The following is a 25,522-nucleotide window of genomic DNA, read 5'->3' on the forward strand; positions in this document are numbered from 1 at the left end:
CCCACAGAATAGGAGAAAATATTTGCAAATCATGTATCTGATAAGGGACTTGTATCAGAATACAGAGAGAACTCTTAGGACTCAACAATACAATGACAACACAAAAAAATGGACAAAAATTTTAAAAGACATTTTTCCAAAGAAAATACATAAATGGCCAATAAGCACATGAAAAGATGTTCAAAATCATTAGTCATTAGAGAAATGCAAATAAAAACCATAATGAGATACCAGTTCACCCCCACTAGAACAGCAGAAATAAAAAAGACAAACAAAAACAAGTGTTGGTGAGGTTGTAGAGAAATCGGAACTCTCATACATTGCTGGTAGGATTGTAAACATGGAGAGTGATGGCTAATGGGTATTGAGTTTCGTTTGTGATGATGAAAATGTTCTAAAATTAGTGGTGATGGTTGTACAACTCTGTGGGCATACTAAAAGCCACTGAATTGGACACTTTAAAAGATGAATTTTATGGCATGCGAATTATATCTCAAGAAAGCTTAATAAGTCTTATTTATATCTCAATACATGTTAATTAGTCACAACATTTTTTTAAAGTGAAAAAAAGGAAATAAGCATAGGTAAGCTAATTATTAAAGAAAAGGTAATATTAAACTCAATTGGGGATGAAATGGAAAGCTTCCTAGACTTACTGCATACACTGCTATATAACATTATGAGGATATAGTTATAACTTAGTTTAATAATTTTTTGACTGAGAAGACTACACTTTGACGAGTGAGTCAGAGAGAAGCAATCTTTTCAGTCAGCTGAGGGGATGAGGGCACCAGTAGAAAGAAGACTATAAGAGACTGACACCAGGACAAAAAGCGTAGGTAATACTGTCTGATGTGAAAGAACTGATTAGGCAGAATTCCCAAATTAGTCAATATTCCAATGGAGGGTACAAAGAAAGATTAAGTTTACTTAGTAAAAGAGTTATTGCTAGTGCTCAAACTCTCTATATAGATCAATTAACTTTGTAAATATTTAAGCCTACTTATGTTATTGCAATATATATTGTTTCCAAACTTGGGGAGGGGTGGTGGGACAAGAACATTTTTCCAGGTAACTGGGGCAAGATAAGATTCAGAGATAAAAAGATAAAAACAAAACTAATTTGTAAAACAAAACTAAAGATTTCATTTGTGAAACATATAAATACCACAGAAAAATGGGGAGTTAAGTGAGAATACTTTGTGAAAAATCTAGGAAGGAGGGAAATTATTTCACTTGGGAGGGGGAAATGGCATTGGCAAAAATGAAAATGAGCACCTCCTGTGGGCATTTGGACTCATATTTAATTACCACTGATTTAATTCCTCAAAACCAGGAATTTTCTAATTTAATCCTCAAACTTTGCTGTGATGTGGGTACTTTTAGAGGAGGACAACACACAAAAGGGATCTGACCTAAGTTATCATAATTTTTAGGTATCAGAGCTAGGATTCAAACCCAGATCATCTTCTGAGTTTTGTGTTCTTTTACTACACTGGGCTTGGAGGCCGGGGTGGAGGTGTAATGAGATGGGGCAATGGCAGTAAGGAAATTAGACTAGAACTGAATTCTACTGGGAAAAATACAGTTGGAAATAAATTATCAGACAATACGGAGGATCTTACAGTTACAGAGAGGAAGCATAATGCAGTAGACAACTGGAGCCAACGTGATTCAAGAATAGCATGGTGGAAGGGGTGTTTAAGTAATATTATCTATGGTGTGCTATATAGTGTGAAATAAAGAGTAAAGACAGCCAGTAGGAAATGGGCAGAAGAGTACAATGATATAGTTATAAAATGATGAAATTAACAGTGGGCAGAGAGAAGAAAAGACATGATCAATATTTCGGAGAAAAATAACTGACACAATGTGTTGGTTGGTTAGATACGGGACAAAAGGAGTGGAGTTAACATAAAAATGAACAAGTGGAGTCATTCCTTCAAACGGTGGTCCTCCTAATACTTACTAAAAATTATGTGAGTTAAAGTTAAAAAAGTCAAACTCCAATACACAGGTAACTCCTGTGAAGTTTATTAACAAATCACATCTGTATATATAATCCTCTCCTTTTCTTTTTAAAACGTTGACTTGATATCTCATTTATTCATTTATTATTAACCACAATTATCAACCACACAGTATGTGCAAACATCTCTCCCAAATACTTATGTATTGGCATAATCATTGTTTATTACTATTTATCTGTTGTGCTTGGATTCCTTTTATATCCTCTTTGATATGGTGTGTACGGGGGAAGGATAAACTATACCCTTTTCCTTCTCACTCAGCTTTCTGGATCCAATGTCACTAAGCCATAGAGAATCTCCTCCTTAACATCTCGAATGCGTGCTTACTCTCACTACTTCTATGTGGGTAAAGCCCTTCACTGGATCTCACTCGGATTCTTGCAACTAACTCCTAAAATTAGTGTTACCAACAATCAATCAAAAGATAGTATCTACACTACAATCAAGGCATGAAATAAAAGTGAATAGAGGAGATAAAAATAATATAACCTCCGATTCTTCTCTTTAAGGAGCATAGAAAATAGTTATAGAAACTAAACCATCTTCCTATAAAGTAACTCAAAAATTAAGAGCATTCCACACAAGTTGTAATCATCCCATACATTAACATGATGTTTGTATCATGTAGGCAACCAAATCAGAAATTCAAGTTATATTACAAATGGCAACCTATTTTTGCTCTATTACCAATATTTTAAAGTAGGTTTGTAAGAAGTACTTTTGGCCTGCATTACTTTGATACTATTATGGCTCAATTTTTCTTTGTGTTATCCCTTACTTAGTCTACCTTTCCTCAATTCTTGATTCCCAGTAGCCCACCCAACTTTTAGCTTTTCCCACTGATCACATTACTACCAATATCTAATTTATTTGTTCTTTGTAGACAAAATGTAACTGATGCTTCTTTAAGGTCACAGTTAGCTGATGTCACTCAAGGTAAAACTGAATACGTTTAGTCCCATTCCATTTTCTCTTCAGAGTAAATCCAAATCATGCTTCAGGCGATTTTTTTAAAAGACTGACCCAGAGTAGACTGAGATTGAGTGTCCTCACACAGTTATGTCCAAAAACTCGTCCTCTATCAGCTGCTGAAGGTCAGCTTAGGCTGCCTGAAGGCTGGGGAGCCCAGCATGGAACAATGGCAGGGAAAGAGCGTTCCCTTCATTCCTTAATTCACATGCAAGTGAGGTGCCAATCAAGTGCTGACAAGCATGGAAAAACCAAAATCAAAAGTGGGTAGAGATACACTTTCAAAAGGAGCAGTTTTCACACATTTTAAGTGATGTTTTTAGTGGTGGTTGTGAACATATCACTAATAATATGGAAAAGGAAATAAAAGCCCTAAGAAAAATAATAATTTTATATCGGCTAAGATGATTCAATAAACTAATGAAATACATCTGCTAAAATTGTTTAATGTGTTTCATAAAAAAATGTATCAACACTCTTACTTTGGCTAAAGAAAGAAATCTGAATGTAAATTGATTTATTGAGCACTGCAAACACGGAAGGTAAGGTGAGCTGAGACTGGAAACAGCATTGACAAGTAAAGCTAACTTATTTCCAAATAAAATAAAATTTTAAGGTTGCTTGATTTTGTCAAAACTATCAGCTAGAAAGACAAGAGTAAAGCACTTTGAAATGACCAACAATGTAAGAAATGGAATCACTTCATCAAAGTGGCTAGTGAAAGAGATGATGAAAAGCTTAATTAAAACTGTATTGTTTTTAATGACAGTTAATTTTCAAAAATGAGTTTGAATTTTTAATAATATAAGGCAAAAGTAAGCTTCATTATTTGTAGATGTCTTTCTGAATGAATTTGGTAAATGCGTTTTAGTTATGACTACTAATTCTATCATATATAACACAGAATTTCTAAAAACAGAAATTTAAGACTTTGTAAATGAAGGTTTAATAACTAACTTTTTATATTGGAACTACTTCAATACATAGAAAAGATAACACTGGACAGATACATTACTTTTTAAAATTCATTGCCAATTCATAAGATAGATAGTTCTTCCTGTCTTCCCTTTTGTCTTTAATGAGTGAATGCTGGAATTGCTACCAGAGCTGTCTTAACATCTATTTTTACAAGGATCACAGAAAGTTTAGAGAATTAGAAATCTGGGTTGTTACCATATGTGATTATAAATGCAGTGAAAAGGATATTTTTAATATCACTTTTCTCATTATTTTAGTAAACTGTATACTGTTTTTATGAGGTTAGGTCTGATCAAATTCCAAGATTTACTGCCATAAAATGAGCATTGGTTTTGAAAATAAACCTCTTAATTATAATGTATTTTTCAGGAGAAACTCAACAATTTAAAATAGGATATAATCATAAATGTTCTCAGTTTTCAAAACAATTAGTAAAATATGAAAGTCCTACAAATATTTTGTGCTCTAAATGTAAAACTAATTTATTTTCAGATATCTATTAGCAGCACATTTAATTTTAAAGTTATACACAATTTTAATTTAATTAAATGGCAAGATACATTTTATAATATGATAATATGAGAGTGGTAGAAAAATAAACTCCATGCATTCAAACATGATACTACAAACTACGACTGCTCCAAAAAGAAGGGGGATGGAAGAGAGAGCGATTGCAAGAGAGAGGGAGGGAGTGCATAGAGAGCCTTAAAGCAGGAGTAAAATTTTATGACAATTCAAAAAAAGTCAAACTTTACTGAAAGGATTTAATGTCTGATGTGTACACTGAGACAAAATTCTAAAACATAATTTAAGATGTTCACAATTCACTTTTTTGTAAAGTTAATATTAAATTTTGAATCCATGAAAAACAATTTCATACATTACACTAATGTTGAAAAATCTCAAGAGAATAAATATTTGTCAACATTTTAAACACCGTGACTTTTCCCCCAAGAATATCAGGGAAAATAGGAAAGAATATTATTCAGCTTTCGGAAAAAAGCAAAGGCTTAAAAATATTTCAATGGTTTTGTTGTTTCTTTAACTATGCTATCTTTTAAAAATCTTTTTGAAATTTAAGTAGAAACATGATGGCCTTAAATGTATTAATCAAGCTTTGTCAAAAATTTACGTATAACTCATTAGTGGTTTTAGTTATTATTATTGTTATTTGCTTAGAGGAATCTGTTTTATTAGGTCAGGAACCACTTTTTCTTCAGTTGCCACCATGAGTATGCCCCTAATAACATATCCCCATTAAAGTTACTTCACTAAAAGCAGCAAATATTATGAAGTTGCGATAATTGCCACTAATATTTTAAAACCCAAACAAGGTACATTACATTAAATAGACTTCTCAGTCCTGGTGTTGTCTGACAGATATGTGATGTGCCAGTGGTTATATTATATTCCTCCTCCCATGCATGCACCTCCTGCCGAGATAGCAGACTACAGAAGCTGACCCTTACTGAGACCATCTTGTCTCTCTGACAAAGCTCCTTTTTAACTTCTTACTTACTGGTTACTTCCTGTGATGGAGAAAAACTTTAGCTCAGCTTGTGATAATTTCACAGGCCCTGAGGACCCTGACCCTAATAGCCTCAAGGTCAGAAGTCAAGTCTTGTTCTGAAACATCTGTGTGCTTTATATTAAAGTGGAACAAAAGTGGAGAAATATCCACCAGTGTGTGACAAGAAGGACAGGCAAAACAGGACTGACACACTGGTCATCTGTTACTCTGTCATCTTAAGTTCATTTTAAAAACTATCCAATATTCACTTAAATTCCAAATTTGATGTACAAAAGGTTTTTATAAACTGTCTTAAAGTAAAAAAAAAGGGTGGGGAATTTATGTTTAACAGTAATCTGGAATTTGGGTAGTCTTGCAGGCTTTCAGAAACATTTTAAGTTACTCTACAAGCTGATGAAATTTCAAGGTTTAAGTAATTTAATGGCTTACAAAGAAAATGTAAGGTACATTATATATGCTATGTGTGTATGTGTGTGTGTATATAAAGATCTATATCTGTAGGGGCTAAAAGAACTATCTGAAAGACAACAATCACATACTAGTATGTTAGAGAGCTATCTTAAAATATCTATTATATATTAAAATAAATAAATGCAGAATTAAAAGTACTTGAAAATAATTTCTAAAAGTAAAATCCATTTAGCAAAAGATTTAACTTATTTATCAATCTTAAGAACATAAACATTTGTGAATTTAGGTCACCTAAAATATTCCCAGGTGTCACCACCAGTTTTATATCTAAATCATGTGGGTATGAGGAGGTTGAAAAGGCCATGGAAATATACTTAATTTCCACAATGAAGAGAAACGCACACCCAAGTTTTGAAACAAAAGTTAGACAACAATGTTGTGCCTGCTTTTAATGTTCATGTTAGGCTATTTGGATTTAAAATTATCAAATGCACTTTTATCAAATTAATCACTTTATTATAGCGCTGTTACCTCCTTGTAACATAAGGTTTTTGGACACGTAGGCATAAATTCTTCATTAGTGCATTTTTGGTATTGATTATATCCCATTAACCATTCATACTGGCACAAGGTGTGGTACTTGTAACACTGCGTATGATACAGACAAAATTTTTAAATCTTGATGATTTTTTCTATAATGTACACAATCTTAACTCCAAGAATCAGAGTTTTTGAAATGTAAAGATTTTTACAGCCAAACAATGAATTCCACTTAGCAGATTAATGGAAACCTTCTGATGGTTTAAATACTAATTACATGAATTCTGATCAAGTATCAAGTACTGACTTGTGGATATAAAAGTTAGTTAAAGATAAACAAAAGAGTCTCCAATATTCAACAGGTCCCTTGAAATTTTAAACATTTTACAGATAACACATGCTTCAATAGTTGTACATATAACACAGGAAACAGAAGTATCATCAAATGTATGAAAATGCTCTACACTGTAGAAATTAAGAAGTAATGTGTAAATAAAGAATAGGCAAAAAGCTTTCTGGTTAGCAATGAAAAGCTCTGCCACAATAAAATAAATACACTCTTCTCAAGCATTATAAAATTTACTCACAATATTTTGTTTTCATCCTTTTTAAAGTAATTTAAGTAATGATATCAATTAAAAGTGAGTGGGGGAGGATAAGCCTGTAAAGAGTTTCGGAATTAAAAACAGAGTTAAATGTACACTCACCAGTTCAACGAAAGCAAGTCCTCCATAGCTGTGAGCAACAAAAAACACATTCTCAGCTGCAGACTGGGCTATGAAATGGTCCCACACATAGATTGCATGTTCTTCAGGAGAACCATTTTCCTAGAAAGAAAACAAATATCATATATTATGTACTGTATCTAATTATATCATAGTAATCAAAAATTAAATTATATGCTTGCTTACATAGCTTAAGAAATAAGATGGTTATATCTCACTGTAATACCAATGCAAAAGAACTGCCACTGAAAATTCAAATTAGAGAATAAATTATTCAAGTATTAGTAAATTACTGCTAAGCTTAATTGCTACCATAATCTTCAGAAACATAATATTCAAAATATTGTATTCTGGTATATCTGAGATATTAAAATATACATGTATGTACTTGAGAATTGTATAGCAGAAAGTTATAGCGGTCTTATGATAGAAGAGTATAACACTAAAAATTCAGTTACATTTCTATATTTATATCTGAGAATATTTCTATTATAAGAAATATAAATCTGATTTGATTTTATAAAATTTGAAGTATCTCTATAAGCTGAAAGCAGAAAATTACTAACAAATATTCTCTATTTAAATTATTTAAAAATATACTTTTTTGTAAAAGTGTTTTCCGTACACATTTTATTTCTAGAACTGGGAGAAATCTAAACATATAACCTGCTAAATCCTAATAAATGCATGTATGTTGCTTTAATTCAAAGGTTTTAAAATAATTTCATTTTGTGTATTTATTTTGATAGTTGACACATATTGCAGTTAAAGCTTAAACCTGGATAATGGGGGGGGAACCCAAAGAGCTAAATAATACTGATCAAAAAACAAACTGATAAAAACTAAAGGAGTTCATGAAAACACTTTGTGTAAGTACTTCCTCGAAGCTTTAACGCTAAAGACTCCCTAAAAATGTCATGGTATTAGACAATGAAGACAATTTATTCACATTTTTCATCTTAGAAATTTTACACTATCATATTAAGGTCCAAAACATGACTTCCCTTGCTACCTAGAAGCTATTGTTCCCTGATGTCTAGTTCTACCCCAGATTTCTCTTCAGTGCTCCAAACCTATATATCCAAGTGCTTGACAGTCATTTACTTTTTGATGTCCCACAGATCAAACTCAACCAGTTCAACATTGCGCTAGAAATTTCCTCTACAATCCTATGTCATTGTCTTTGCTCCCCACCTCCAGGCAAAATCTGGGCATCCTTTATTTATCTCTTGTTCAAATTCCACATATAATCAATCATTAAAACCCTGTTGATTTTGTCCCCAGCTGTATCCTAAATCCATCCACTTCTCTCTCTTCTCATTTCCTCTGGCTTAGCTCAAACCATTATCATTTCACATGTGGATGACTACAGTGGTTCCCAGTCCATGTTTACTGCCTTTAGGATTGCCTATTTAAATGCTTTAATTCTATAATAAGAACAAACTTTTAAAAATGCAAATATGAACATGTTGCCATGTTATTCACCTCCTGCTTATTAGATGCTTCAAAGCTGATTCATTGCCCTCAGGATCAAGTTCAAACTCAGTATGATATTTAAGACCTTTAATAATCTGGTTTCTACCTTCAACTGCCATCTCTTAACACTGCTCTGCAATATAAGGCGACCCAAAAGAAACCATTTTCCTCCAGTAGGAGACCACAGAGAACACACTCTGTGTTCTAATTGCAGGGAACAACTTCCAGTAACCTAACTATGCCCAACTTTCTTTTCTCTGTGCTATTTCCTTTGTTTAGAAAGTGATTCCCGTGCTCTGCCCTCACCTCACCCATCATCTTCACCTACATAATTCGTACTTGTTTTTCAAACTCAAACAAGACATCACCTTCTGTCAAAAGTCTTCCCTATCACCCCTAATGCTGGGTAATGTCCTACAAAACATCTTGTGCATTCTCCCATTATTACACTGAATAATTTGTATTGTAATTGCTTGTTAGATTATCAGTCTTGAGGCCAAGAGTTCTGTCTTGTTCATTACATCATTAAATTAGTGTAATAAATAAATAATGAAAATACAACATTTATTTTCAGGATGATTGCTTACAACCTTGTAGTCATATACTAAAATACAAATATGCTTTTAAAGACACCTATTGGTAACATACGTATGAAATTACCCACAGTTAAAGTACATAAAATAAATAAAAATATAAATATAAATAAAAGAATGGTAATTGGAAAGAAATCCATGTAGGGCATTTTTGGCTTTAATAATTTAACTTACATTAGTTTAAAAAGTAGGAAATGGTTATTATAAAAATTAGCATAGTGGTTAACTCTAAGGAAGAGAGACAGTTGTGAATAGGAAATAGATTTCTAGTGGCTGGCAGTGGTGCATTTCTTGACTGGAGTGGTAGTTACACAGATGTATTCTTTATAGTTACAGTCAAACTGACTAATACAAACTTAGCAGTTTTCTGTACATGTATGTAGAGAGACCACAGAATTTACTATACAAACTTTGAGAGTGAAGAAAGGTACTACCAGTTACTGTATGAGAAGAACAGGTCTAAACTGGGACTACCCAGAGAAAACACACACCCCGGTCACCCTAATTATATCTTACAATGAAAGAAATGTAAAAACAAAACAGGAAGACAGATAACAGAGGTTCCACCTGCTGACAGTAGGCAGAACTATCTTATATAACTTGATGGATCTAAACATCTTTATATGCAGAAAATAAAAACATAGAGGAGATTACTCTGTCCCCATTAGGTTTTCTGCTGAAAGTAGAGGCGTAAGGATGATAAAAAGTAAGCTACGATTCTGGCCTTTAATGTGTTGGCAATTTCATAAGAGTGTTAACACATAAAGATATAAGGGGTAGTAATGTGTGAGGAGTATTACTTTCTCTATTCCTGGCAGACTATCTCAACATCCAGTCCAATGGACCTGTCATAAATCCATACAATGTGCCCTCCATGAGGTCCTCCATGCTTTCTTCTCACAGTTACCAACTTTTCCGTTGCACTGTTGACACCTGATCTGTCCCATCCTTTCCATTCCCAGATCACTTTGGGTCCTCTTACAAGATTCCTAATTATTCTCATTTCTAGTAGATTTTTCCTTTACTGTGTTGCCAGACCAATCTTTCTGAAGCCTGGCCCTGATCAACCACTCTCTAGCCCTAAAAAGTCATTTACTGAAATGGTCCCTAATGCCTACAAAATAACTGGAACTCTTAACCAACATCTCCTCTAAATCTACCTTTCAAGTCTTCCTTCTCACTATTTCCAGGAACCTTATTCATGCTCCAGGAAAATCTGGACTACACACTAATACAGATGATTACCAACTTACAGTGGTTTGACTTAATGATTTTTTGACTTTACAGTGATAGGAAAAAATACACATTCAGTAGAAACTGTACTCCAAATTTTGAATTTTGATCTCTTTCTCAGCTAGCAATCTATGGTACAATCCTCTCTCATGATGATGGGTGGTGGCAGTGAGCCACAGCTCTGTCAGCCCCATGATCACTATGGTAAATAACCAATACACTCAATAACCATTCTGTATCTATACAACCTTTCTGTTTTTCACTTTCAGTACTGTATTCAATAAATTATACTTTATTATAAAATATAAAACATACATATGTTTATAAATTATAAAACAGGCTTTGTGTTACATGATTTTGCCCAACTATAAGCTAATGTGAGTGTTCTGAAAATGTTTTAAAGTAGGCAAGGCTAAGCTATGCTGTTCTGTAGGTTAGGTGCATTAAATGCATTTTTGATTTACAACATTTTCAACTTACAATAGGGTTCACTGAGATGTAACTCCATTGTATGTCAAAGAAGAGCTGCAGTCTGAAAACCCTAGACAAAGTTCTAACATGAAATTCAGTCTGGGATCTCATGGTGCAGCTCTGATTAGGCAAAACTGAAAAGCAGAGAACACATCCAAGACAGCAGTTCAGTAATTCATATATGAAGTGATAAAGACTGTAATAATACTCAGGGTGATAGCAGAGTGAATGGAAAAGAAGGGACGGAATGAGTCATTACAAAGGAAGAATCAGCAAAACTTTGTGACTCATAGAATATGAGGGAAACTGCCAATGAGGCCCAAAGGACCCATCTATGACTAAAGGAGAGCTAAGAACCAACAGTTCTTTCCACCATCACAAATAAGACTACTGTTTTCAGAGATTAGTATCATAGTTGAGTCTTTCCCTCAACAATCTATGGAGTCAATAGTTGTTAAGAGTGGCCTGTCAGCAGTAGGAAAAAGAAAGCTCAAGTATCCACGTGCCCCAAGTGCTTAAACATTTTCAGCCTGATTTTAAGGTTATCAAATTACTCTCTAGCTTTAGATTTTAAAACCAAATGTTCTAAGAAGTGAGAGACAACTGAAAAAATGCCTACAATACCCAGTAAAGGGAGGGGGGGCATCTATAGTCACAACTAAATAATTACACAAGACTATTCTGAGCCACATTTGCCATCTATTGACCCAAAAATATATAGGGAAGCACCAGCCATTCCTTTTTAGTGGGAGCCTTGTAGCAGCTCCTGTACCAGACCAGACAGCCTTCCAGGAGTTACTGTCTTTGGACCATGAAATATTAGTTTGGGAGTGAGGGAATCAGACTCACCTTGGGCAGATGCAAGAGTTATCCTGCCTTAAAAGTCTTATATTGCACAGAAGCTAATAACCTCTTGCAACAACTCCATAGGCATGGCTTCCAGGATCCCTGCCTGCAAGGAACATGGCCAATTACAAGAGTTACTAGCCTCAGGGAAGATCAAAGCTTTGGTATTTATAGTTCGTTATAATTTCTTCTAATTCAGAAGCAGTTTACCAATCAGGGGTCATTTTCTATCATAGGCAGTGTTCCCTAGCAACTATGCACTTACTGTGGATGCTATGGTGTGCTTCCCAGAATCCCCTTTAGTTCTATGGTACTCATTTCCTGAGTTGTTGCAAGTGTTAGCAGCTGACAGCTTTAGCTGAGGCACTCTCTAGGAACTGCTCTCAGCCAAAGAAAGTTATCTAGCCTAAAGTTACAATCCCATCTCTGAGGCAACTTACACCCCATGATGCGTCAAAATGACATGGATCTGTAAAGGCTCTAGCTCATGCCTTGAGGCAAGACATCTCTGAAAAGCCATCCCAGATCCAGAGATCAACGTGGAGTTAGATGAAGCCTTTGTTCTGACTGTACTGCAATTCAACCTCTTCTGCCAAATTCTATTTTTTAAACTCCCCTACAGGTGCTGATTCCAAGAGAACTCCCCAACAAACTTCCTGCATGCACCTTCAGAATCTATTTCCTGGGAAAACCAATTTAAAACACCACCTTATCAGGCTTCCAGGGATATAGAGCTAGAAAGTCAACTAAAGATCAAATTCTCATGTAGAAGGGGAAAAGATTTTGCTAACTTTTGACCCACAATATCTTACAAGAAATACATGGAAAATATATATCTATTTACATATATTATTAACCTGATTATGTTTAAAACTACTGCAAAATATTGTCAGTTCAAGTTTACCTATCACCTCTACTATTAGCCAGGTGGCTTAAATTGAATCCTGTACTATTTCACTGGTTCTTCTCTATCCTTCTATTTCTTTAATTTGCCATGGCATTTCTCCTTCCTCCTAGAATATATGCAGTTTGAAGGTAGATTCTGTTTTGGATTTGGATAAGAAGTATAATACAAGGCATGCTATGGGCATTTAATAAGTAACTAACAATATTGTTGACAAAATATTATGAAGAATGTTTCAAAACTAAGACAAAATAGTATTTACACTCCATTTCAGGAATCTAGCTTAGATGTGGTTGATAATGTAAACCATTGTGTAACTACCACTACCATCATGGTAGAAAATCATTTTCATAATCCCAAAAACCTTTCTTTTGTGTCCTTTCGCAGTCAGATTCCTCCCTCCTCCATTTTTTGACCCTGCCAACTGCTAATCTACATTTTAACACCATAGTTTGGCCTTTCTAGAATTTCCTATCATTCAAATCATATAATATGTACTTTTTTTGTCTAGCTTCTTTCACTTAGCCTTTTTCTTTGTTGTGGATGAATAAATGGCAGAAAATTAATACTAGGTCTTAAGCTAGGTTCAGTTTCTCTCTCATAAGGTGGCAGAAGCTATTCAAGGAAAAGAAGAATATGTTTAACTTTCAGAAAACAAGCTTTTTCATTTCACAAAGACTCTTTTTTCGTATGAACCTGGCCCACCTGTACATGTTATCTATATAAGTAACATTCTCGTCCCTTTTTCTTAAAAGCCCTTCGCCATTTGGTTCATTGTTGCAAAGAGCAGCAGCTTTGGTTATGCCTGCATAGTGGGAAGGACATTAAATGTATTTCAGCAGTGCAGTATACAGTGATTGAAATTACATATATGGGGGTCAGACTACCTAGGTTTGAACTCTGGCTCTGCCATATACTAGCAGTCTTCTTGAGTAAGTTTCTTAATTGTTCTTTGCCTGTTCATCTAATTATGGGAATAATAATACAACATTGTCCAGGTTAAATGAGTTACCATTTATAAAGTATTTCGATCTGTACCTGCCTTAATATGGGCTATAGAAGCATTATTATGATTTCACTGTAGGCTGCACTGAGAAGAAAGCCTAAATTTATTAGAGTGAATAGAACTCATTAATAGCATAGTTTTGGAATCTAAGACTCCTACCAGCTCTAGCTGCCTCCCATTCCAGGTTACCCCCATTTTGTGGCAATTATGGCCAAATCACAAAGCATTTGGCACCATTTCCATAAATAATGGACCATAATTATTTGCTTATCTATTTTTTACTAACTTCTTGTTAGTTAATTATTATTTAAACTTTATATTGAAACAGATTTAAAAAAAAAAGGAAGGTTTATTTAGCCCAGTATGATTTAAAAGGATGGGCAGTAAGGTAGTATAGCATAGCAGGTCAGATGCTAGAACCAGACAGATTAGCTTGCGATCTGGCATCTGTATGACATTGGGCAAATTACGCTCTGGAAACTTGAAGATTTGGAATATCTATGTCATAATGTCATTATAAACATTAAATGAGGGAGAGGATATAGCCAGTTCAAGTGGTTTGTGTCCTATGCAAAATATGGTGATAACTTGGGCTGAGGTAGTAAGAACAGAAATTAGGAGAAGTTTATGGATTCTAGAAACATTTTGGAGGATAAATTGAACTGGATAAATATGAGAGATAGGAGAAGAGGAAAACACCAAGGATGACTTCTAGAGTTTTGGCTTGGAAAACTGGTGGGTGGAGATACCACTTAGCAAAATGAGAAAGACTGAAGGAAAACAGGTAATGGGGAGCCTGGAAACCAATTCAGATTTTACTTTTGGACATGCTAAGCTTAAGATAAGTGAAATTCAAATATGTTTGATACAGTTCTGAATACTGATCCTTTGTCAGTTATCTTTGTTCTGTTTATAGCCATTTATAATTTATTAATGTAGCCATATTGACAAGTAACATAGCCTTGAATCTGTCTTTTAAGATTGATAGCTGTCAGTAATATCTTGACAACCTAAAAATGTCGAGGCAAAAGTTGATAGCTGTAAGATATCTCTAGCTTATTGATTCTTTTGTTTATTTTCATTATGTTTAAATCTTATGAAATTGACACTTTTTAAGGTCAGAAATGTCTAATATTGGTAACTTCACATGGATCAATTTAATATTTAGAAACAAAATAATGGTGCTTTGTTTTTGAAAATGTTTTCATTGTATGTATGCTATAGCATTAGTTTTTATGCATTCATATATACCCCTAGTCCTTTAATCACTGTTAAACACAAATGCATACACTGTTTTTTAAAGATCACATGTTTAAAATATGCCGAAATGAAGATAAATTTTTAATCCTAATTATTTAAATGGACTGAAATTAAATTACATCTCATGTGACATAAAATATATTTTACACATAACTATTCTTATAAATGCCTGTTCTGTACTAATGTACAATTTATACTTTATTTATGTAGAGGACTTAACAGAATCATCTAAAAGTTTAAAGCTAAAGCATAATTTTCTTGTGTGTATCTTTCTAGGTTTTGGCTCAGATGGTGTTTGTATTTCATTTCTTCTGGCAGAGTACCGAACTGGCCAGTTTCTAAAAATATAAATTTTCTTTCATCTTGTACCTGTGGATGAGTTGGGTACAAGATGGTAATGTACATTTTTGCATCCTCAAAAATCCATTTGACGTGGGTTTTTTGCCTCCATTTAGATTTTGTTGAGATTACATTTTACCTAATGAAAGTCTTAGCTTTGTAAAATAACGCACCTTAATTTGTAAATTTTACTGTAAAAAAAAAAGGTGTAGATTTTATATTAGTGTTCTTCCTCTGGTTGATGTTTCCAGTGTAAACAGCAAATCAGTGATAGTGCTAAGGACTGTGGGTGGGGGTAGGAGTGTATGTATTGTGTGAAGTACGTGACTCAACTAAAAGTAGTGACATAGGTTATATGCTAGTTTAACATCCCAAATGCTAGATTTTACTATTCATAATTTTCTTAGTAGATATGCTTACCAATATAATCACAGAAAGATTTATGTGAAATAAAAAAATAATCTTGACATTTTTATTTTAAAATTGGACATTTAAAAAAACCTTCAAATTAAGTTTTCATTTTACTTTTCCTAAAATCAATTCTAAGTTTAAAGTATACATTTTAGGAGCTTTCATTTTATAACTTTGTAGCAACAGGTTACCTGAAGAAAAAAATCTGTCAAATTTGGCAATGGTTCAGAAAATATGTGAACCTGTCACTGCAAGCAGTCTCAAAGGGCGAAATGCTTTACAGGAGCTAATTAACCTTAGAAAATAATTACACAAATATGCAAATGTTGTTTAGATAATTCCATGTGTTATCAGCCAGGTAGTCCATCATAAATGCAGACTTTGCAATGCCTAGGTAGTAGAATCTGGCATACGTGATAAGGCTTTGGTTATTGCATCACTTCTCTTTGGCATTTAACAATGATGGCAAGAGTACATCAGGAAATCCAACCTGTACTCTGAGTACAGCCCAGTTCCACAGTGTAAATATCCTATGCATTCTGGCACCAGCAAACTCTAATTAATAGATTCACTTCTTTTCTTTTCATGCACTTTGTGTATTTATATATTCTAAAATCATCCAGCTTGAAGTTACTCAATACAAAATGAACTCTGGTGTGAAATTCATGGAAAAACCTACAGAGAAGATTTAGTATGTTTGCATTTCTGTAATTGAAGTATATTAGAAAGTCTTTCTTAGTGAAATCTGTATAGTTTCAAAATACATTGCTAGTAATATACACTCTCCTGATTATGGTTTGTAAATATGTAATGGTTGTAGACGCAGTGTGGGCTGCAGGTTGGAAATGACACAAAATTGCCTAAGAACACCATCATCTCATTCATAAAATTGGGATTTTAGTAATATAGTAGGGGGCAGCAAATATTTGGCAGAATTTGTTTTATCTCAAAATGGTGGGGATCTGGCTCTCTTAAAAAATGAATAGTAAAAAGCTATAATTTTGTGAAAGCCTTGGGAAATAGTCACATATGAAAGACAACTTTATTATGGCCAAGATTTATCTCCGTTATCACCTTTTTTTTAAATAATATTTTTCTTCAAGTTTTTACTTAAATTCCAGTTAGTTAATTATACAGTGTAATATTACTTTCAGGTGAAGAATTTAGTGATTCATCACTTATATATAACACCCAGTGCCCATTACAAGTGCCCTCTTTAATCCCCATCACCTGTTTAACCCATTCCCCCACCCGCCTCCCCTCCAGCAACCCTGTTTGTTCTCTGTAGTTAAGACTCTATTTTCTGGTTTGCCTCTCTCTCCACCCCCCCATCTTCATCTGTTTTGTTTCTTAAATTCCACAGATGAGTGAAATCATATGATATTTTTTCTTTCTTTGACTGATTTATTTAGCATAGGGTATTACTTAGCATAATACCCTCTAGTTCCATCCATGTTGTTGCAAATGGCAAGGTTTCATTCTTTCTTATGGCTAATATTGCATTGTGTGTGTGTGTGTGTGTGTGTGTGTGTGTGTGTATACACATACCACATCTTCTTTATCCATTCACCAGTCAATGGACATTTGGCTCTCTCCATAGCTTGGCTATTGTTGATAATGCTGCTATAAACATCAGGGTGCATATATCCCTTCGAATCTGTATTTTTGTATCCTTTGGGTAAATACCTAGTAGTGCAATTGCTGAATTGTAGGGTGGTTCTATTTTTAACTTTTTGAGGAACCTCCATACTGTTTTCTAGAGTGGCTGCATTAGTTTGCATTCCCATCAACAGTGCAAGATGGTTCCCCTTTGTCAGCATCCTTACCAACACCTCTTGTTTCCTGTATTGTTCATTTTTGCCTTTCTGACTAGTGTGAGGTGATATCTCATTGTACTTTTGATTTGTATTTCCCCGATGATGAGTGACGTTGAGCATCTTTTCATGTGTCTGTTGGCCATCTGGATGTCTTCTTTGGAGAAATGTCTATTCATGTCTTTTGCTCATTTTTTAACTGGATTATTTGTTTTTGGGGTGTTGAGTTTGATAAGTTCTTTATAGATTTGGGATACTAACCCTTTATCAGATACGTCATTTGCAAATATCTTCTCCCATTCCAAAGGTTGCCTTTTAGTTTTGTTGATTGTTTCCTTCACAGTGCAGAAGCTTTTTTCTTGATGAAGTCCAGTCATTCATTTTTGCTTTTGTTTCCCTTGCCTACAGAGACGTGTTTAGTAAGAAGTTGCTATGGCCGAGGTCAAAGAGGTTGCAGCCTGTGTTCTCTTCGAAGATTTTGATGGTTTCCTGTCTCACATTTAAGCCTTTTACCAATTTGAATTTGTTTCTGTGTATGGTATAAGAAAGTGGTCTAGTTTCATTCTTCTGCATGTTGCTTCTATCCAGTTTTCCCAACACCATTTGTTGAGAAAATAATATTTTGAATAAAACTATCTCTTAATTGTATGTCCCTAGTCCTTCAAAAAATGGAATTCGTTTAACATCGTTAACTTTGTTTTGATGATTCAGGAACACTATCGTTTCTGTCTGTTATTGTGCTTTAAATGTAGTGCTGCACTCATCTTGCTCAGTAACAGTAGTTTCAGACTTTTGCACTGTGTGTGCTCTTCTAATTTTTGTGGGTTTTTGGTTTCTTTAGTTACTATCAAACTTTCAGCTATCATTTCTCACTCTTAAACCCATTTGAAACAACCCCTCTGATTTGATATTTGTTAGATATGAAGGTGTAAAGACCCTGCTCAGATGCTGATTCCCCCTAAGAAGACAGGAGTAGTCAGTCATTCAGGAGGATTTTTAAATTTCTTTGTCATTCACTTGTTTTATTATAAAAATCATGTATTTTGTAGAAATTTTGAAAAGTTTCTTAAAATCGAAGAAAATTGAAAACGATCTTAAAATCTTGTACTTAAAATCGGTACAATTTACAGTATATAAATTATATCTCAATAAAGTTGACCAAAAAAAAAAGAAAAAAATCAAATGGTAAATCTTTTTTCCTAAACAGAGTTCATGAAACCTACTGTAAATAAAGTTTTATTAGAACAGAGCCATGTCCACTTGTTTATGTATGATGCTTTTGCCTTACAACAGTGGAGTTCAGGAGTCGTGACAAAGTCCACATAGCCTGAAGGATTAAATTAGTTACTCTCCAGCTTTTTAAGAAAGCTTGTTGACCCTTGCTCTAAATACTTATGATCTCAGTTCCAGCTTAGAACAGCAAATTAAACATCCATATCTGACAGCATTATCTCTCCAAACCCACAAAAACTATAGTAAAAGATTTTTTTTTTCTTACAAAGATATAAATCCACAAGGCCTAGGAGGAAAAGGTAGAGGAGAAAACACTATGACATTTTGGAAGATGGAGAGCAGACAGAAGAATGGTAACCAATTCAGCAGGTCTAAGAAAGTCAAATCCCAAGCTGGCCATGGGGAAAGCTGAGTATCAACTCCATTTATATTGCAAAATTCTCTAAAGCACAGGGATAGGATTCTAGGTACCTCAGGGTTGAAGGAAAGTAGGATATATGTAATGAGGCTTCCTGAAAGTAGTTGTTTTCCTGTCTTCCATTATCTTTACACATCCTGACAGGAGAGACTTTCAAATGGGTTTATCAGTAACATATGCAAACTGAATGTAGAATATGGTGATGTGCTTTCTCTCTTTTCCCCCAGCCTTCACCTCTTCTAGACTGTAAGCAGTCAGATCCTCAGTCTTTAGGCAGAAGACCAGAAGACTCTTCTTTGAGAAATCAAACTAGGCTGACTGCACTAAAAGTTCTAAAGACACAGATGAAGAGAGAAAGACAAATACTATGTGACTTCACTTATATGTGAAATCTAAAACCACAACAACAAAAAATCCCAAAATTGAACTCACAGAAAGAGAGAATAAACTGATGGTTGCTAGGGGTTGGGGGTAGGGGAAATGTATGAAGGTAGTCAGAGGGTATAGATTTCCAGTTATAAGATGAATAAGTTCTGGCCATGTAATAAACAGTATGATGACTATAGTTAACAATACTATACTGTATGTTTGAAAATTGCTAAAAGGGTAGGGTTTTTTTTTTTTTTTTTTTTTTTGCTAAAAGGGTAGGTTTTAAAAGTTCTCCCCAACAAACAAAAATGTAACTAAGTGAGCTGATAAATGTGCTAACTTTATTGTGGTAATCATTTTGCAATGTATACATACATAAAATCACTATGTTGCATACCTTAAACTTACACAATTGTTATATTTCAATTATATCTCAATAAAGCTGGAAAAAATTTCAACACACCAAAAAAGAGAGAGAGAGAGAATGAGAGAGAGAGATACAAACTGGTGGGGGTGGGTGTGGTGGAAAATCCTCAGCAACTAGATTACTCAGACTGCCTACAGTGAAGCTCAAACATCATAAGCCCCATCCTTATGCTTACAGGTTCCAATTAGCTTTTTAATGCCCACTAATAAACATGAACAGACTGCCAAACATTACTGGACATATGAAGAAAGCCTGCAATACAAAATATACACACCAGAATAAACTGAAACTTTGAGGAAAGAAGAAAATTTCAAAAACACTACCATTATCTGTAGAGAGATGAGAGAAGATAGTGCATGCATAAAACAAGAACAAGTGTATTATTAAAAAGAGATATTCAAAGAACAAAGGACTCTTGCAAATTAAAAGCAAAAAACAGCAGAAAGGAAAAGTTTGATAGAGGAATTAGATGATTAAGTTAAGGAAATCTCCTAGAAGCGAAAGATATAAAAAATAGAAAAGTAGTAAATCCAATGATAAGTCTAAGAGATTCATCATCCAAAACAGTTCTAGAAGAAAAAAAAAGAAAAAGCACAAGGGAAGAAATCAACAACAAAATATTTAAGAACATTTCCCAGAGCACTAGCTGCTAGAATGAAAAGGCTGGCAAAGTACCCTGTACTTTGCATGAATGGAGAGTTATATAAAGGTATATCACTGTGAAATTTAGAATCCAGGAATAAAAAGAAGATTCTATAATTGTCAAAATAGAAAAATGGTTAGGATTCAGAACAATTCTGGAATTTTCAATAGCAAAAGAAGAATCAAGAACATGATAAAAAAAAGAAGTCTTCAAAACCCAAAAGGAAAATAATATCCAACTTATAATTCTATAGCCAGCCAAAATATCATCAAATATAAGATAAAAACATTTTCAGACACACAAAGATGAAAAAAATTGTATCTCATTACTCTCTTCTAAAGAAACAACTGGAAGATATGCTCTTTCAAAGTAAGAAATAAACTAAGAAAAATGAAGAGACGAGCTATAGGAAATAGAAGAAATAAGAAAGTGACAATAGGAATCTTCAAGAAAATGGTGAAGGAAGATCCCACGATGATAGCTGCACATCAGATGCAGAGGGCAACCAGACTAGGTGGCAGTAGTGCGACTTAAGAGACAGATATGCTGAGGACTGTCATGGACCCCCACTACCACCATATCATCATCATAAGATATAATGACCTAATGAGTCTGACCTAGATTTCTATTTGTATTTGGCTTCTCCCAACCATACACTGATAAGATTCTTGCCCCCTATTCATGCTCTTTCACTGTTTCAGCTGAGGACACTAAATATACCTCACAAAAGCATTGTATTTTCACTAAATTAGGAGCTAGTGGTAGACCAAGGGAAGCTGAGAAATACGAAATACAGAACAGCACATTCCTTCTAGTCATTTTTCTGCTGATTTTCTCTGCCAACTGCTCCAACTATGGAAAGCCAAGTTTTTCAAGACTACATTGTTCCTTGACTTTACTGTAAAAGGGTTATGGTTTAAATGTTGAGGGAAGTTGAGGTCAGAGCACAATCCAAAGTATCTGTTCAGCTTATCTTCTACTATGGGCTTTCATCTAATATTAACAATATTTTCCTTTCCTTATACAATATTTATGCCTGTGCTTACTGCTCGATATTTCAAGTTGAACAACACATTATTTATGAATACATAAAGTAATGGTGGGAGTTTTACTCCTAGTTGTACTGCCCAGTATCCCAAACCCTAACCCCACAAAACTGGAAAACTCATTCTCCCATCTGCTTTGAGAGTTGATGGCTGACAGCTCTTGCAGCCAAACCACTCACTCCTGCAATTGATTTCAGGGGAAGAGAACTAACATGCCCAAGATTATGCCTCCTTTTTGGAGGGCAACTGCTTCCAATGGCTGGTTAGTGCTGGCTCCCTTGCCCCAGTTTGGGAGAATTATCTTTGATCCCTATGAAGGCCAACTATGATTCCTTCAATTCCCTACAGGTGTTTATCCTGAGAATAATCTCCAGTAAATTTCTACTGGCTCATTAGGTAATTATGCTCATCTCTCTATTAGTCGGCTTCTAAGGGAATTTGATCTATGACAGTTGGTTCCAGTGAGCAGTCTGAAAAAGTTGACTCTAAGGTAGAAATGTGTTGCTGAATTAGCTGCCCATTGGCTAGCCAAGCAACAAGACCGCAAAGCCTGTAGTAGGTGGAATATTGATAACCCTGGCATACAGTAGTAGTGCAACCATTCAAAACTTTCATTAATAATGAACTGGAAGTATATACTGGTAGGAAGGAATACACCAGCAGGTACATGTATTGGCATTGAAAAGTATATCATTAATAAGACTATAGAACTGGATGGCCATTTCCAAGGGCAACAGATGTTTTGGGGGGAAAAAAAACAGTGACAGGCTGAGAGTGATTAATCAGCACAAGACTAACAGTGAAAGCCAGAGAATGATCAAGGAGGGCAGAGCATTCACTTGGATAAGGAGAGTTTATTGATACATAAATACTTCCTCAGGATACAGGATTTAATACCTGTCTAAATTTTCTATTGCTGTATAAACACATTACCACAAACTCAGTAGCTTAAAACAACACAAATCCATTATCTTATACTTCTGTATAGCAGAAGTCTGATATAGGTCACACTGGGCTACCTACAATCAAGGTGTCCTTTCTGAAGGTTGATTTTTTTTTTAATTTTTAAAAAAGATTTATTTATTTATTTTAGTGGGGGGGCATATAAAGAGACTCTCACCTTCCGCAGCAGGAAAGCAAAAGAACCCAAGGAGTAGGCCCAGTAGGCCCTTTTGTAATAGTAGAGCTCCAGAGAAAACTGGACTCTCAGGTGTGCAATGTGGGGTTAGGGCCCTAATTCACAAGGAGTGGGACCTTGAGACATGGAGTGGAGGCATCTTAATTTCTTAAGTCCCCAGATTCCCCTGAACCTTCACAGGGCCTGCAGAAGTAGCCTGTGCCTTGGAGTTAAAAGCTAGTGCATGCTTGAAGATGATGCAGAAGCCACTGCCTTTCCCAGACATGTGCTTCCTTGACCCCCCACTCTCACTTCCACTTCTAACCCTAGCCCAATAACTAGGATAAAGCCACAGGATACCCTAGTCAGGGAAGTGCTGGGCCTCCTAAGAGAGGAAAGGGACAATACCATGAAGGAGTTGCAGGGCTTAGTCAATACTTACATGCAGGAGCAAGGGGAGTACATATAAAGATGCTGGATCAAGGAGGACAGAGCATTCACTTGGATAAGGAGAGTTTATTGATATATAAATACTTTCTCAGGATACAGGATTTAATACCTGTCTAAATTTCCTATTGCTGCACTAACACATTACCGCAAACTAAGTGGCTTAAAACAACACAAATCTATTATCTTATACTTCTGTATAGCAGAAGTCTGATATAGGTCACACTGGGCTACCTACAATCAAGGTGTCCTTTCTGAAGGTTGTTTTTTTGTTTTAAATTAAAAAAAAAAAAAGATTTATTTATTTATTTTAGTGGGGGGGTGTAGAGGGAGAGGGAGAAACTCAAGGAGACTCCACGCTGAGCATGGAGCTGGTTATGGAGCTGGAGCTCACAACCCCGAGACTATGACCTGAGCTGAAACCAAGAGTTGGATACTTTAGCTACTGTGCCACTCAGGTGCCCTGCCTTTCTGAAGGTTTTAAGGGAAAATCCATTTCCTTGCCTTTTCCAGTTTCTAGAGGCTTCCCCCTTGGCTTACAGCTCCTGCCCTCCATCTTAAAGCCAGCAGCCTTGCACATTTCTGACAATGCTTCCAGAGTCATAGCTCTTTCTCTGACTCTCATTTTTGCTTCCCTCTTCTACTTTTAAGAACCCTTATGGTAATATTGGGCCTAGTTGATTAATCTAGGGTAATCTCCCTATTTTAAGGTCCTTAATGTTAATCACATCTGCAAAAAATGTTTTTGCCATGTAAAATAATACACTCACAGGTTCCAGGGATTAGAATGTGGGCATCTTTGGAGACCATTATTGCCTACCACAACATCCTAGCATGAACTCTGAGAGATGGGGATAATTCCTTGGTAGGATCACTCTTAGAAGTCTGCAGAAAGTAATGACCTATACTAAGTGAAGACCTTGTGTTACATTATCATAACTCACCACTGAGTGTCCATCACAGAAGAGGCAATAAACAATCAAAAAGATAAGAAGGCTCAGCCAGTTTACATCTGTCAGACTCTGATAGCTGGCTAACTCAGAGCTGGCACAATCAGTGCATGAATGGGGCAGCCAGAGTGGCAAGGGTAGATGTGATGCATAAACCCACAAGCATGCATGCATTTCACTCACCAAGGTGGACTCAGGTACTACCATCTAATGAATAATTCAGCAGAGTGAGAGGCAACAGAAATACCTTTGGAGTGTGTGTGCGCGCGCGTGCGTGCGTGCGTGTGTGTGTGTGTGTGTTGGGGAGGGGTAAGGTTAGAAGACTATTTGATTACGATAGCACACTGAAGACATGTCAAGAATTCCAGACAGTTCACAAGAGACTCTTAATCTCAGGAAATAAACTGACGGTTGCAGGAATGGTGGGGGGTGGGAGGGATAGGGTGGCTGGGTGATGGACATTGGGGAGGGTATGTTCTATGGTGAGTACTGTGAATTATATAAGACTGATGAATCACAGACCTGTACCCCTGAAACAAATAATAATTATATGTTAATAAAAAAAAGCAAAAAAATAAAAGTAAATTAAAAAAATAAAGAATTCCAGACAGTTCAGTCTAGAACATTCTCTAAACAAAATGGAATAGTCAGAAGCTAAGTATGACTCCTAGGATCTATATCTGAATCTAAAGCTATAATCATGATATAGCAAAAACTCATGTCGACCTGTGTCATCAAGAAAAGGTTAAATTATTTTCAGTATGCTCTCTTTAGGAAAGTAAGGCATTACATACATAGCACCTTTTACAGAGATTTAAGGGATGATGGAAAGGAGGCAATCAGGGAAGCAGGGATTTTTCTGGGGGTCATGAAGAGCTTTTGTGGAGGCAGGACAATTATTGTTAGGCATCAGTGGATCAAATGTAAATGCTTATGATTTGATATCCCTGCTTTATAAGACATGTTAACCAGATGATCTGTGATTATACTATGAAAAATGAAATGAGTAAACTGCTTTCAAAGAATTAATAATTTTAGGGGCACCTGGGTGGCTCAGTCATTAAGTGTCTTGACTTTGGCTCAGGTCATGATCGCAGGGTCCTGGGATTGAGCCCCGCATTGGGCTCCCTGCTCCGTAGGAAGCCTGCTTCTCCCTCTCCCACTTCCCGTTTGTGTTCCCTCTCTCACTGTGTCTCTCTCTGTCAAATAAATAAAATCTTAAAAAAAAAAAGAATTAATAATTTTAAAACTATGCAAAGGTCATTTGCAATTGCCAGAGATAATATATTTATATATCTAAACACATGTGTGTGCTCCTTCCCTCTCCCACACACG

At 35.2% G+C, this 25,522-nt stretch overlaps 1 protein-coding gene across 12 annotated transcripts in view; it reads right to left on the bottom strand.

Annotated features, from left to right (window-relative positions):
• The window catches only part of ARB2A (ARB2 cotranscriptional regulator A), a 395,713-nt gene that overhangs the window by 179,561 nt on the left and 190,630 nt on the right, over window positions 1-25,522 (bottom strand). For all 12 annotated transcript variants that reach the window (XM_073888143.1, XM_073888149.1, XM_025866777.2 and 9 more), the window contains one exon: window positions 7,167-7,286. In XM_073888143.1, the coding sequence (XP_073744244.1) occupies window positions 7,167-7,286 (120 nt within the window). The remainder of the gene's footprint in view (window positions 1-7,166; window positions 7,287-25,522) is intronic.

This window comes from Callorhinus ursinus, unplaced genomic scaffold, assembly GCF_003265705.2.
Source record: "Callorhinus ursinus isolate GAN/ISIS: 27379988/994484 unplaced genomic scaffold, GSC_fseal_2.0 scaffold3, whole genome shotgun sequence".
Lineage (NCBI taxonomy): Eukaryota > Metazoa > Chordata > Mammalia > Carnivora > Otariidae > Callorhinus > Callorhinus ursinus.